Genomic DNA, 15,598 nt, shown 5'->3' with positions numbered 1-15,598 from the left:
CAGAGGGAGGGTAATATATGGAGGGGAACGAAGGTCAGGACAGAGGGAGGGGAACGAAGGTCAGGACAGATGGAGGGTAATGTATGGAGGGGAATGAAGGTCAGGACAGAGGGAGGGGAACGAAGGTCAGTACAGAGGGAGGGTAATGTATGGAGGGGAACGAAGGTCAGGACAGAGGGAGGGTAATGTATGGAGGGGAACGAAGGTCAGGACAGAGGGAGGGTAATGTATGGAGGGGAACGAAGGTCAGTACAGAGGGAGGGGAACGAAGGTCAGTACAAAGGGAGGGTAATGTATGGAGGGGAACGAAGGTCAGGACAGAGGGAGGGTAATGTAGGGAGGGGAACGAAGGTCAGTACAGAGGGAGGGGAATGTATGGAGGGGAACGAAGGTCAGTACAGAGGGAGGGGAATGTATGGAGGGGAATGAAGGTCAGTACAGATGGAGAGGAACGAAGGTCAGTACAAAGGGGGGGGGAACGAAGGTCAGTATAGAGGGAGGGGAACGAAGGTCGGTACAGAGGGAGGGGAACGAAGGTCAGGACAGAGGGAGGGTAATGTATGGAGGGGAACGAAGGTCAGGACAGAGGGAGGGGAACGAAGGTCAGGACAGAGGGAGGGGAACGAAGGTCAGGACAGAGGGAGGGGAACGAAGGTCAGGACAGAGGGAGGGTAATGTATGGAGGGGAACGAAGGTAAGTACAGAGGGAGGGGAATGTATGGAGGGGAACGAAGGTCAGGACAGAGGGAGGGTAACGAAGGTCAGTACAGAGGGAGGGAAACGAAGGTCAGTACAGAGGGAGGGTAATGTATGGAGGGTAATGAAGGTCAGTACAGAGGGAGGGTAATGTATGGAGGGGAATGAAGGTCAGTACAGAGGGAGGGTAATGTATGGAGGGGAATGAAGGTCAGTACAGAGGGAGGGTAATGTATGGAGGGTAATGAAGGTCAGTACAGAGGGAGGGAAACGAAGGTCAGTACAGAGGGAGGGGAACGAAGGTCAGTACAGAGGGAGGGGAACGAAGGTCAGTACAGAGGGAGGGTAATGTATGGAGGGTAATGAAGGTCAGTACAGAGGGAGGGTAATGTATGGAGGGGAACGAAGGTCAGTACAGAGGGAGGGTAATGCACCGAGAGGGAGGGTAATGCACCGAGAGGGAGGATAATGTACGGAGGGGAACGAAGGTCAGTACAGAGGGAGGGTAATGCACCGAGAGGGAGGGTAATGCACCGAGAGGGAGGGTAATGTATGGAGGGGAATGAAGGTCAGTACAGATGGAGGGTAATGTACGGAGGGGAACGAAGGTCAGTACAGAGGGAGGGTAATGCACCGAGAGGGAGGGTAATGTATGGAGGGGAATGAAAATCAGTACAGAGGGAGGGTAATGTATGGAGGGGAACGAAGGTCAGGACAGAGGGAGGATAATGTATGGAGGGGAACGAAGGTCAGGACAGAGGGAGGGTAATGTATGGAGGGGAATGAAAATCAGTACAGAGGGAGGGTAATGTATGGAGGGGAATGAAGGTCAGTACAGAGGGAGGGAGGATAATGTATGGAGGGGAATGAAGGTCAGGACAGATGGAGGGTAATGCACCGAGAGGGAGGATAATGTATGGAGGGGAATGAAAATCAGTACAGAGGGAGGGTAATGTATGGAGGGGAATGAAGGTCAGTACAGAGGGAGGGAGGATAATGTATGGAGGGGAATGAAGGTCAGGACAGATGGAGGGTAATGTACGGAGGGGAATGAAGGTCAGTACAGAGGGAGGGTAATGTATGGAGGGGAATGAAGATCAGTACAGAGGGAGGGTAATGCACCGAGAGGGAGGATAATGTATGGAGGGGAATGAAAATCAGTACAGAGGGAGGGTAATGTATGGAGGGGAATGAAGGTCAGGACAGATGGAGGGTAATGTACGGAGGGGAATGAAGGTCAGTACAGAGGGAGGGTAATGTATGGAGGGGAATGAAGATCAGTACAGAGGGAGGGTAATGTACGGAGGGGAATGAAGATCAGTACAGAGGGAGGGTAATGTATGGAGGGGAATGAAGGTCAGTACAGAGGGAGGGTAATGTACGGAGGGGAATGAAGGTCAGTACAGAGGGAGGGTAATGTATGGAGGGGAATGAAGATCAGTACAGAGGGAGGGGAATGTATGGAGGGTAAGGTAGGTCAGTGAAGAGAGAGCGAGCTATAGAGGGTAATATATGGAGGGTAATGTATGAGGGGAGGTAACTTACAGGAGGAGCTAGCTCAGCTGGTCTGTAGAGGGTAATGTATAGAGGGTAATGTATATGAGGGGAGAGGTAACTTACAGGATGAGTTAGCTCCAGCAGGTCTGTAGAGGGTAATGTATGAGGGGAGAGGTAACTTACAGGAGGAGCTAGCTCCAGCAGGTCTGTAGAGGGTAATGTATGAGGGGAGAGGTAACTTACAGGAGGAGTTAGCTCCAGCAGGTCTGTAGAGGGTAATGTATATGAGGGGAGAGGTAACTTACAGGAGGAGCTAGCTCCAGCAGGTCTGTAGAGGGTAATGTGTATGAGGGTAATGTATATGAGGGGAGAGGTAACTTACAGGAGGAGCCATCTCCAGCAGGTCTGTAGAGGGTAATGTATAGAGGGTAATGTATATGAGGGGAGAGGTAACTTACAGGATGAGTTAGCTCCAGCAGGTCTGTAGAGGGTAATGTATGAGGGGAGAGGTAACTTACAGGAGGAGCTAGCTCCAGCAGGTCTGTAGAGGGTAATGTATGAGGGGAGAGGTAACTTACAGGAGGAGTTAGCTCCAGCAGGTCTGTAGAGGGTAATGTATATGAGGGGAGAGGTAACTTACAGGAGGAGCTAGCTCCAGCAGGTCTGTAGAGGGTAATGTGTAGAGGGTAATGTATATGAGGGGAGAGGTAACTTACGGGAGGAGATAGCTCCAGCTGGTCTGTAGAGGGTAATGTGTAGAGGGTAATGTATATGAGGGGAGAGGTAACTTACAGGAGGAGCTAGCTCCAGGTCTGTAGATGGTAATGTGTAGAGGGTAATGTATATGAGGGGAGAGGTAACTTACAGGAGGAGCTAGCTCCAGGTCTGTAGAGGGTAATGTGTGAGAGGAGAGGTAACTTACAGGAGGAGCTAGCTCCAGGTCTGTAGAGGGTAATGTATGAGAGGAGAGGTAACTTACAGGAGGAGCTAGCTCCAGGTCTGTAGAGGGTAATGTATGAGGGGAGAGGTAACTTACAGGAGGAGCTAGCTCCAGGTCTGTAGAGGGTAATGTATGAGGGGAGAGGTAACTTACAGGAGGAGCCAGCTCCAGGTCTGTAGAGGGTAATGTATGAGGGGAGAGGTAACTTACAGGAGGAGCTAGCTCCAGGTCTGTAGAGGGTAATGTATGAGGGGAGAGGTAACTTACAGGAGGAGCCAGCTCCAGGTCTGTAGAGGGTAATGTATGAGGGGAGAGGTAACTTACAGGAGGAGCCAGCTCCAGCAGGTCTGTAGAGGGTAATGTATGAGGGGAGAGGTAACTTACAGGAGGAGCTAGCTCCAGGTCTGTAGAGGGTAATGTATGAGGGGAGAGGTAACTTACAGGAGGAGCCAGCTCCAGCAGGTCTGTAGAGGGTAATGTATGAGGGGAGAGGTAACTTACAGGAGGAGTTAGCTCCAGCAGGTCTGTAGAGGGTAATGTATATGAGGGGAGAGGTAACTTACAGGAGGAGCTAGCTCCAGCAGGTCTGTAGAGGGTAATGTGTATGAGGGTAATGTATATGAGGGGAGAGGTAACTTACAGGAGGAGCCATCTCCAGCAGGTCTGTAGAGGGTAATGTATAGAGGGTAATGTATATGAGGGGAGAGGTAACTTACAGGATGAGTTAGCTCCAGCAGGTCTGTAGAGGGTAATGTATGAGGGGAGAGGTAACTTACAGGAGGAGCTAGCTCCAGCAGGTCTGTAGAGGGTAATGTATGAGGGGAGAGGTAACTTACAGGAGGAGTTAGCTCCAGCAGGTCTGTAGAGGGTAATGTATATGAGGGGAGAGGTAACTTACAGGAGGAGCTAGCTCCAGCAGGTCTGTAGAGGGTAATGTGTATGAGGGTAATGTATATGAGGGGAGAGGTAACTTACAGGAGGAGCCATCTCCAGCAGGTCTGTAGAGGGTAATGTATAGAGGGTAATGTATATGAGGGGAGAGGTAACTTACAGGATGAGTTAGCTCCAGCAGGTCTGTAGAGGGTAATGTATGAGGGGAGAGGTAACTTACAGGAGGAGCTAGCTCCAGCAGGTCTGTAGAGGGTAATGTATGAGGGGAGAGGTAACTTACAGGAGGAGTTAGCTCCAGCAGGTCTGTAGAGGGTAATGTATATGAGGGGAGAGGTAACTTACAGGAGGAGCTAGCTCCAGCAGGTCTGTAGAGGGTAATGTGTAGAGGGTAATGTATATGAGGGGAGAGGTAACTTACGGGAGGAGATAGCTCCAGCTGGTCTGTAGAGGGTAATGTGTAGAGGGTAATGTATATGAGGGGAGAGGTAACTTACAGGAGGAGCTAGCTCCAGGTCTGTAGATGGTAATGTGTAGAGGGTAATATATATGAGGGGAGAGGTAACTTACAGGAGGAGCTAGCTCCAGGTCTGTAGAGGGTAATGTGTGAGAGGAGAGGTAACTTACAGGAGGAGCTAGCTCCAGGTCTGTAGAGGGTAATGTATGAGAGGAGAGGTAACTTACAGGAGGAGCTAGCTCCAGGTCTGTAGAGGGTAATGTATGAGGGGAGAGGTAACTTACAGGAGGAGCTAGCTCCAGGTCTGTAGAGGGTAATGTATGAGGGGAGAGGTAACTTACAGGAGGAGCCAGCTCCAGGTCTGTAGAGGGTAATGTATGAGGGGAGAGGTAACTTACAGGAGGAGCTAGCTCCAGGTCTGTAGAGGGTAATGTATGAGGGGAGAGGTAACTTACAGGAGGAGCCAGCTCCAGGTCTGTAGAGGGTAATGTATGAGGGGAGAGGTAACTTACAGGAGGAGCCAGCTCCAGCAGGTCTGTAGAGGGTAATGTATGAGGGGAGAGGTAACTTACAGGAGGAGCTAGCTCCAGGTCTGTAGAGGGTAATGTATGAGGGGAGAGGTAACTTACAGGAGGAGCCAGCTCCAGCAGGTCTGTAGAGGGTAATGTATGAGGGGAGAGGTAACTTACAGGAGGAGCTAGCTCCAGGTCTGTAGAGGGTAATGTATGAGGGGAGAGGTAACTTACAGGAGGAGTTAGCTCCAGGTCTGTAGAGGGTAATATATGAGGGGAGAGGTAACTTACAGGAGGAGCCAGCTCCAGGTCTGTAGAGGGTAATGTATGAGGGGAGAGGTAACTTACAGGAGGAGCCAGCTCCAGCAGGTCTGTAGAGGGTAATGTATGAGGGGAGAGGTAACTTACAGGAGGAGCCAACTCCAGGTCTGTAGAGGGTAATGTATGAGGAGAGAGGTAACTTACAGGAGGAGTTAGCTCCAGGTCTGTAGAGGGTAATATATGAGGGGAGAGGTAACTTACAGGAGGAGCCAGCTCCAGGTCTGTAGAGGGTAATGTATGAGGGGAGAGGTAACTTACAGGAGGAGCCAACTCCAGGTCTGTAGAGGGTAATGTATGAGGGGAGAGGTAACTTACAGGAGGAGTTAGCTCCAGGTCTGTAGAGGGTAATATATGAGGGGAGAGGTAACTTACAGGAGGAGCCAGCTCCAGGTCTGTAGAGGGTAATGTATGAGGGGAGAGGTAACTTACAGGAGGAGCCAGCTCCAGCAGGTCTGTAGAGGGTAATGTATGAGGGGAGAGGTAACTTACAGGAGGAGCCAACTCCAGGTCTGTAGAGGGTAATGTATGAGGGGAGAGGTAACTTACAGGAGGAGCCAGCTCCAGCAGGTCTGTAGAGGGTAATATATGAGGGGAGAGGTAACTTACAGGAGGAGCCAACTCCAGGTCTGTAGAGGGTAATGTATGAGGGGAGAGGTAACTTACAGGAGGAGTTAGCTCCAGGTCTGTAGAGGGTAATATATGAGGGGAGAGGTAACTTACAGGAGGAGCCAGCTCCAGGTCTGTAGAGGGTAATGTATGAGGGGAGAGGTAACTTACAGGAGGAGCCAACTCCAGGTCTGTAGAGGGTAATGTATGAGGGGAGAGGTAACTTACAGGAGGAGCCAGCTCCAGCAGGTCTGTAGAGGGTAATATATGAGGGGAGAGGTAACTTACAGGAGGAGCTAGCTCCAGCAGGTCTGTAGAGGGTAATATATGAGGGGAGAGGTAACTTACAGGAGGAGCTAGCTCCAGCAGGTCCTGTATCCTGGACAGGATGTCTTCAATGAAGGAGTTCATGTGTTTACTGGCAACAGAGTAAACAACAGAGAGCAGGGTTGAGGTCAAACACAAAGAACCTTCTAGAACTATTACTGTAAACAGAGAGCAGGGTTGAGGTCAAACACAAAGAACCTTCTAGAACTATTACTGTAAACAGAGGGCAGGGTTGAGGTCAAACACAAAGAACCTTCTAGAACTATTACTGTAAACAGAGGGCAGGGTTGAGGTCAAACACAAAGAACCTTCTAGAACTATTACTGTAAACAGAGAGCAGGGTTGGGGTCAAACACAAAGAACCTTCTAGAACTATTACTGTAAACAGAGGGCAGGGTTGGGGTCAAACACAAAGAACCTTCTAGAACTATTACTGTAAACAGAGAGCAGGGTTGGGGTCAAACACAAAGAACCTTCTAGAACTATTACTGTAAACAGAGAGCAGGGTTGAGGTCAAACACAAAGCACCTTCTAGAACTATTACTGTAAACAGAGGGCAGGGTTGAGGTCAAACACAAAGAACCTTCTAGAACTATTACTGTAAACAGAGGGCAGGGTTGAGGTCAAACACAAAGAACCTTCTAGAACTATTACTGTAAACAGAGAGCAGGGTTGAGGTCAAACACAAAGAACCTTCTAGAACTATTACTGTAAACAGAGGGCAGTGTTGAGGTCAAACACAAAGAACCTTCTAGAACTATTACTGTAAACAGAGGGCAGGGTTGGGGTCAAACACAAAGAACCTTCTAGAACTATTACTGTAAACAGAGAGCAGGGTTGAGGTCAAACATAAAGAACCTTCTAGAACTATTACTGTAATAGTGAGGGCAGGGTTGGGGTCATACACAAAGAACCTTCTAGAACTATTACTGTAAACAGAGGGCAGGGTTGGGGTCAAACACAAAGAACCTTCTAGAACTATTACTGTAAACAGAGGGCAGTGTTGAGGTCAAACACAAAGAACCTTCTAGAACTATTACTGTAAACAGAGAGCAGGGTTGAGGTCAAACACAAAGAACCTTCTAGAACTATTACTGTAAACAGAGAGCAGGGTTGAGGTCAAACACAAAGCACCTTCTAGAACTATTACTGTAAACAGAGAGCAGGGTTGAGGTCAAACACAAAGCACCTTCTAGAACTATTACTGTAAACAGAGAGCAGGGTTGGGGTCAAACACAAAGAACCTTCCAGAACTATTACTGTAAACAGAGGGCAGGGTTGAGGTCAAACACAAAGAACCTTCTAGAACTATTACTGTAAACAGAGAGCAGGGTTGAGGTCAAACACAAAGAACCTTCTAGAACTATTACTGTAAACAGAGAGCAGGGTTGAGGTCAAACACAAAGAACCTTCTAGAACTATTACTGTAAACAGAGAGCAGGGTTGAGGTCAAACACAAAGAACCTTCTAGAACTATTACTGTAAACAGAGAGCAGGGTTGAGGTCAAACACAAAGAACCTTCTAGAACTATTACTGTAAACAGAGAGCAGGGTTGAGGTCAAACACAAAGAACCTTCTAGAACTATTACTGTAAACAGAGAGCAGGGTTGAGGTCAAACACAAAGAACCTTGAACTATATAATGACATGTCCTGCTTTCTGGTGTTTACTTCCAGGACATGCTGCCTTATATAGGGAATAGGGCTCTGGTCTAAAGTAATGTATTATATAGGGAATAGGGCTCTGGTCTAAAGTAATGTATTATATAGGGAATAGGGCTCTGGTCTAAAGTAGTGTACTATATAGGGAATAGGGCTCTGGTCTATAGTAGTGTACTATATAGGGAATAGGGCTCTGGTCTAAAGTAATGTATTATATAGGGAATAGGGCTCTGGTCTAAAGTAGTGTACTATATAGGGAATAGGGCTCTGGTCTAAAGTAGTGCACTATATAGGGAATAGGGCCCTGGTCTAAAGTAATGTATTATATAGGGAATAGGGCTCTGGTCTAAAGTAATGTATTATATAGGGAATAGGGCTCTGGTCTATAGTAGTGTATTATATAGGGAATAGGGCTCTGGTCTATAGTAGTGTACTATATAGGGAATAGGGCTCTGGTCTAAAGTAATGTATTATATAGGGAATAGGGCTCTGGTCTATAGTAGTGCATTATATAGTGAATAGGGCCCTGGTCTATAGTAGTGCATTATATAGGGAATAGGGCTCTGGTCTAAAGTAGTGCACTATATAGTGAATAGGGCTCTGGTCTATAGTAGTGTACTATATAGGGAATAGGGGCCCATTGGGGACACCATGTAATGCGTGCTTGGTGACGGTACAGCTGGACTTACTGCAGTGTCTTGACGAATCGTGAGAAGAGGTAGGCCACTCTGCTGCGGACCTTAGGACTGCTGTGTCTCAGACCTCGATGGTCCAGAAAGGCCATCTACAGGACAGAGCAGAGTAACACATCACTCTGACACACTGATACAAAACATCCCCTTTAACCAGGGGTCCACTGTCCCTCTCCTCAACACTGATACAAAACCTCCCCTTTAACCAAGGGTCCACTGTCCCTCTCCTCAACACTGATACAAAACATCCCCTTTAACCAGGGGTCCACTGTCCCTCTACTCTCCCCAACACTGATACAAAACCTCCCCTTTATCCAGGGGTCCACTGTCCCTCTCCTCAACACTGATACAAAACATCCCCTTTAACCAGGGGTCCACTGTCCCTCTCCTCAACACTGATACAAAACCTCCCCTTTATCCAGGGGTCCACTGTCCCTCTCCCCAACACTGATACAAAACCTCCCCTTTATCCAGGGGTCCACTGTCCCTCTCCTCTACACTGATACAAAACCTCCCCTTTAACCAGGGGTCCACTGTCCCTCTCCTCTACACTGATACAAAACCTCCCCTTTAACCAGGGGTCCACTGTCCCTCTCCTCAACACTGATACAAAACCTCCCCTTTATCCAGGGGTCCACTGTCCCTCTCCTCAACACTGATACAAAACCTCCCCTTTAACCAGGGGTCCACTGTCCCTCTCCTCAACACTGATACAAAACCTCCCCTTTATCCAGGGGTCCACTGTCCCTCTCCTCAACACTGATACAACACCTCCCCTTTATCCAGGGGTCCACTGTCCCTCTCCTCAACACTGATACAAAACCTCCCCTTTATCCAGGGGTCCACTGTCCCTCTACTCTCCTCAACACTGATACAAAACCTCCCCTTTATCCAGGGGTCCACTGTCCCTCTCCTCAACACTGATACAAAACCTCCCCTTTATCCAGGGGTCCACTGTCCCTCTCCTCAACACTGATACAAAACCTCCCCTTTAACCAGGGGTCCACTGTCCCTCTCCTCAACACTGATACAAAACCTCCCCTTTATCCAGGGGTCCACTGTCCCTCTCCTCAACACTGATACAAAACCTCCCCTTTATCCAGGGGTCCACTGTCCCTCTCCTCAACACTGATACAACACCTCCCCTTTATCCAGGGGTCCACTGTCCCTCTCCTCAACACTGATACAAAACCTCCCCTTTAACCAGGGGTCCACTGTCCCTCTCCCCAACACTGATACAAAACCTCCCCTTTATCCAGGGGTCCACTGTCCCTCTCCTCTCCTCAACACTGATACAAAACCTCCCCTTTATCCAGGGGTCCACTGTCCCTCTCCTCAACACTGATACAAAACCTCCCCTTTAACCAGGGGTCCACTGTCCCTCTCAACACTGATACAAAACCTCCCCTTTAACCAGGGGTCCACTGTCCCTCTCCTCTCCTCAACACTGATACAAAACCTCCCCTTTAACCAGGGGTCCACTGTCCCTCTCCTCTCAACACTGATACAAAACCTCCCCTTTATCCAGGGGTCCACTGTCCCTCTCCTCAACACTGATACAAAACCTCCCCTTTAACCAAGGGTCCACTGTCCCTCTCCTCAACACTGATACAAAACCTCCCCTTTATCCAGGGGTCCACTGTCCCTCTCCTCTCCTCAACACTGATACAAAACCTCCCCTTTATCCAGGGGTCCACTGTCCCTCTCCTCAACACTGATACAAAACCTCCCCTTTAACCAGGGGTCCACTGTCCCTCTCCTCAACACTGATACAAAACCTCCCCTTTATCCAGGGGTCCACTGTCCCTCTCCTCAACACTGATACAAAACCTCCCCTTTAACCAGGGGTCCACTGTCCCTCTCCTCAACACTGATACAAAACCTCCCCTTTAACCAGGGGTCCACTGTCCCTCTCCTCAACACTGATACAAAACCTCCCCTTTATCCAGGGGTCCACTGTCCCTCTCCTCTCCCCAACAATGATACAAAACCTCCCCTTTATCCAGGGGTCCACTGTCCCTCTCCTCAACACTGATACAAAACCTCCCCTTTAACCAGGGGTCCACTGTCCCTCTCCTCTCCCCAACACTGATACAAAACCTCCCCTTTATCCAGGGGTCCACTGTCCCTCTCCTCAACACTGATACAAAACCTCCCCTTTAACCAGGGGTCCACTGTCCCTCTCCTCAACACTGATACAAAACCTCCCCTTTATCCAGGGGTCCACTGTCCCTCTCCTCAACACTGATACAAAACCTCCCCTTTAACCAAGGGTCCACTGTCCCTCTCCTCAACACTGATACAAAACATCCCCTTTAACCAGGGGTCCACTGTCCCTCTCCTCAACACTGATACAAAACCTCCCCTTTATCCAGGGGTCCACTGTCCCTCTCCTCAACACTGATACAAAACCTCCCCTTTATCCAGGGGTCGACTGTCCCTCTCCTCTCAACACTGATACAAAACCTCCCCTTTAACCAGGGGTCCACTGTCCCTCTCCTCAACACTGATACAAAACCTCCCCTTTATCCAGGGGTCCACTGTCCCTCTCCTCAACACTGATACAAAACCTCCCCTTTAACCAGGGGTCCACTGTCCCTCTCCTCAACACTGATACAAAACCTCCCCTTTATCCAGGGGTCCACTGTCCCTCTCCTCAACACTGATACAAAACCTCCCCTTTAACCAGGGGTCCACTGTCCCTCTCCTCTCCTCAACACTGATACAAAACCTCCCCTTTATCCAGGGGTCCACTGTCCCTCTCCTCAACACTGATACAAAACCTCCCCTTTATCCAGGGGTCCACTGTCCCTCTCCTCAACACTGATACAAAACCTCCCCTTTATCCAGGGGTCCACTGTCCCTCTCCTCAACACTGATACAAAACCTCCCCTTTATCCAGGGGTCCACTGTCCCTCTCCTCTCCCCAACACTGATACAAAACCTCCCCTTTAACCAGGGGTCCACTGTCCCTCTCCCCAACACTGATACAAAACCTCCCCTTTAACCAGGGGTCCACTGTCCCTCTCCTCAACACTGATACAAAACCTCCCCTTTAACCAGGGGTCCACTGTCCCTCTCCTCTCCTCAACACTGATACAAAACCTCCCCTTTATCCAGGGGTCCACTGTCCCTCTCCTCAACACTGATACAAAACCTCCCCTTTATCCAGGGGTCCACTGTCCCTCTCCTCAACACTGATACAAAACCTCCCCTTTATCCAGGGGTCCACTGTCCCTCTCCTCAACACTGATACAAAACCTCCCCTTTATCCAGGGGTCCACTGTCCCTCTCCCCAACACTGATACAAAACCTCCCCTTTATCCAAGGGTCCACTGTCCCTCTCCCCAACACTGATACAAAACCTCCCCTTTAACCAGGGGTCCACTGTCCCTCTACTCTCCTCAACACTGATACAAAACCTCCCCTTTAACCAGGGGTCCACTGTCCCTCTCCTCAACACTGATACAAAACCTCCCCTTTAACCAGGGGTCCACTGTCCCTCTCCTCAACACTGATACAAAACCTCCCCTTTAACCAGGGGTCCACTGTCCCTCTACTCTCCTCAACACTGATACAAAACCTCCCCTTTAACCAGGGGTCCACTGTCCCTCTCCTCTACACTGATACAAAACCTCCCCTTTAACCAGGGGTCCACTGTCCCTCTACTCTCCTCAACACTGATACAAAACCTCCCCTTTAACCAGGGGTCCACTGTCCCTCTCCTCAACACTGATACAAAACCTCCCCTTTAACCAGGGGTCCACTGTCCCTCTACTCTCCTCAACACTGATACAAAACCTCCCCTTTATCCAGGGGTCCACTGTCCCTCTACTCAACACTGATACAAAACCTCCCCTTTATCCAGGGGTCCACTGTCCCTCTCCTCAACACTGATACAAAACCTCCCCTTTAACCAAGGGTCCACTGTCCCTCTCCCCAACACTGATACAAAACCTCCCCTTTATCCAGGGGTCCACTGTCCCTCTCCTCAACACTGATACAAAACCTCCCCTTTAACCAGGGGTCCACTGTCCCTCTCCTCAACACTGATACAAAACCTCCCCTTTATCCAGGGGTCCACTGTCCCTCTCCTCTCCCCAACACTGATACAAAACCTCCCCTTTATCCAGGGGTCCACTGTCTCTCTCCCCAACACTGATACAAAACCTCCCCTTTATCCAGGGGTCCACTGTCCCTCTCCTCAACACTGATACAAAACCTCCCCTTTATCCAGGGGTCCACTGTCCCTCTCCTCAACACTGATACAAAACCTCCCCTTTATCCAGGGGTCCACTGTCCCTCTCCTCTCCCCAACACTGATACAAAACCTCCCCTTTATCCAGGGGTCCACTGTCTCTCTCCCCAACACTGATACAAAACCTCCCCTTTAACCAGGGGTCGACTGTCCCTCTCCTCAACACTGATACAAAACCTCCCCTTTAACCAGGGGTCCACTGTCCCTCTCCTCAACTCTGATACAAAACCTCCCCTTTATCCAGGGGTCCACTGTCCCTCTCCTCAACACTGATACAAAACCTCCCCTTTAACCAGGGGTCCACTGTCCCTCTCCTCAACACTGATACAAAACCTCCCCTTTATCCAGGGGTCCACTGTCCCTCTCCTCAACACTGACACAAAACCTCCCCTTTATCCAGGGGTCCACTGTCCCTCTCCTCAACACTGATACAAAACCTCCCCTTTATCCAGGGGTCCACTGTCCCTCTCCTCTCCCCAACACTGATACAAAACCTCCCCTTTATCCAGGGGTCCACTGTCCCTCTCCTCTCCCCAACACTGATACAAAACCTCCCCTTTATCCAGGGGTCCACTGTCCCTCTCCTCAACACTGATACAAAACCTCCCCTTTAACCAGGGGTCCACTGTCCCTCTCCTCAACACTGATACAAAACCTCCCCTTTATCCAGGGGTCCACTGTCCCTCTCCTCAACACTGATACAAAACCTCCCCTTTATCCAGGGGTCCACTGTCCCTCTCCTCTCAACACTGATACAAAACCTCCCCTTTATCCAGGGGTCCACTGTCCCTCTCCCCAACACTGATACAAAACCTCCCCTTTAACCAGGGGTCCACTGTCCCTCTCCTCTCAACACTGATACAAAACCTCCCCTTTATCCAGGGGTCCACTGTCCCTCTCCTCAACACTGATACAAAACCTCCCCTTTATCCAGGGGTCCAATGTCCCTCTCCTCAACACTGATACAAAACCTCCCCTTTAACCAGGGGTCCACTGTCCCTCTCCTCAACACTGATACAAAACCTCCCCTTTATCCAGGGGTCGACTGTCCCTCTACTCTCCTCAACACTGATACAAAACCTCCCCTTTAACCAGGGGTCCACTGTCCCTCTCCTCAACACTGATACAAAACCTCCCCTTTATCCAGGGGTCCACTGTCCCTCTCCTCAACACTGATACAAAACCTCCCCTTTATCCAGGGGTCCACTGTCCCTCTCCTCAACACTGATACAAAACCTCCCCTTTATCCAGGGGTCCACTGTCCCTCTCCTCTCAACACTGATACAAAACCTCCCCTTTATCCAGGGGTCCACTGTCCCTCTCCCCAACACTGATACAAAACCTCCCCTTTAACCAGGGGTCCACTGTCCCTCTCCTCTCCTCAACACTGATACAAAACCTCCCCTTTATCCAGGGGTCCACTGTCCCTCTACTCTCCTCAACACTGATACAAAACCTCCCCTTTAACCAGGGGTCCACTGTCCCTCTCCTCAACACTGATACAAAACCTCCCCTTTATCCAGGGGTCCACTGTCCCTCTCCTCAACACTGATACAAAACCTCCCCTTTATCCAGGGGTCCACTGTCCCTCTCCTCAACACTGATACAAAACCTCCCCTTTATCCAGGGGTCCACTGTCCCTCTCCTCAACACTGATACAAAACCTCCCCTTTAACCAGGGGTCCACTGTCCCTCTCCTCTCCTCAACACTGATACAAAACATCCCCTTTAACCAGGGGTCCACTGTCCCTCTCCTCAACTCTGATACAAAACCTCCCCTTTATCCAGGGGTCCACTGTCCCTCTCCCCAACACTGATACAAAACCTCCCCTTTATCCAGGGGTCCACTGTCCCTCTCCCCAACACTGATACAAAACCTCCCCTTTAACCAGGGGTCCACTGTCCCTCTCCTCAACACTGATACAAAACCTCCCCTTTAACCAGGGGTCCACTGTCCCTCTACTCTCCCCAACACTGATACAAAACCTCCCCTTTATCCAGGGGTCCACTGTCCCTCTCCTCTCCTCAACACTGATACAAAACATCCCCTTTAACCAGGGGTCCACTGTCCCTCTCCTCAACACTGATACAAAACCTCCCCTTTATCCAGGGGTCCACTGTCCCTCTCCTCTCCTCAACACTGATACAAAACCTCCCCTTTATCCAGGGGTCCACTGTCCCTCTCCTCAACACTGATACAAAACCTCCCCTTTATCCAGGGGTCCACTGTCCCTCTCCTCTCCTCAACACTGATACAAAACCTCCCCTTTAACCAGGGGTCCACTGTCCCTCTCCTCAACACTGATACAAAACCTCCCCTTTAACCAGGGGTCCACTGTCCCTCTCCTCAACACTGATACAAAACCTCCCCTTTATCCAGGGGTCCACTGTCCCTCTCCTCAACACTGATACAAAACCTCCCCTTTAACCAGGGGTCCACTGTCCCTCTCCTCTCCTCAACACTGATACAAAACCTCCCCTTTAACCAGGGGTCCACTGTCCCTCTCCTCAACACTGATACAAAACCTCCCCTTTATCCAGGGGTCCACTGTCCCTCTCCCCAACACTGATACAAAACCTCCCCTTTATCCAGGGGTCCACTGTCCCTCTCCTCAACACTGATACAAAACCTCCCCTTTATCCAGGGGTCCACTGTCCCTCTCCTCTCCTCAACACTGATACAAAACCTCCCCTTTAACCAGGGGTCCACTGTCCCTCTCCTCAACACTGATACAAAACCTCC

The 15,598-nt window shown here is 49.9% G+C and overlaps 1 protein-coding gene and 1 long non-coding RNA gene across 8 annotated transcripts in view; both read right to left on the bottom strand.

The window, feature by feature from the left end:
- The window catches only part of LOC129845852 (exportin-T), a 115,868-nt gene that overhangs the window by 22,707 nt on the left and 77,563 nt on the right, over positions 1-15,598 (bottom strand). Inside the window, exons 14-15 of the mRNA XM_055913778.1 lie at positions 8,595-8,689; positions 6,266-6,335 (exon numbers count right to left, since the gene is read on the bottom strand). Of these exons, the coding sequence (XP_055769753.1) occupies positions 6,266-6,335; positions 8,595-8,689 (165 nt within the window). The remainder of the gene's footprint in view (positions 1-6,265; positions 6,336-8,594; positions 8,690-15,598) is intronic.
- Positions 9,814-14,817, bottom strand: LOC129845853 (uncharacterized). Of its 7 annotated transcripts, none has more exons than XR_008758134.1 (5): positions 13,033-14,817; positions 11,272-12,658; positions 10,641-11,219; positions 10,000-10,531; positions 9,814-9,950 (listed from the first exon to the last, which is right to left on the bottom strand). It is a non-coding gene; the product is annotated as an uncharacterized LOC129845853 (long non-coding RNA). The 7 variants fall into 7 exon arrangements; XR_008758130.1 differs by having other exon boundaries at positions 10,641-11,484; positions 11,646-12,658; XR_008758131.1 differs by having other exon boundaries at positions 10,641-11,858; positions 12,072-12,658.

Source organism: Salvelinus fontinalis, unplaced genomic scaffold, assembly GCF_029448725.1.
Source record: "Salvelinus fontinalis isolate EN_2023a unplaced genomic scaffold, ASM2944872v1 scaffold_0385, whole genome shotgun sequence".
Lineage (NCBI taxonomy): Eukaryota > Metazoa > Chordata > Actinopteri > Salmoniformes > Salmonidae > Salvelinus > Salvelinus fontinalis.
The sequence above is the reverse complement of the archived record's forward strand: the minus strand, read 5'-3'. Positions and strand labels throughout refer to the sequence as shown.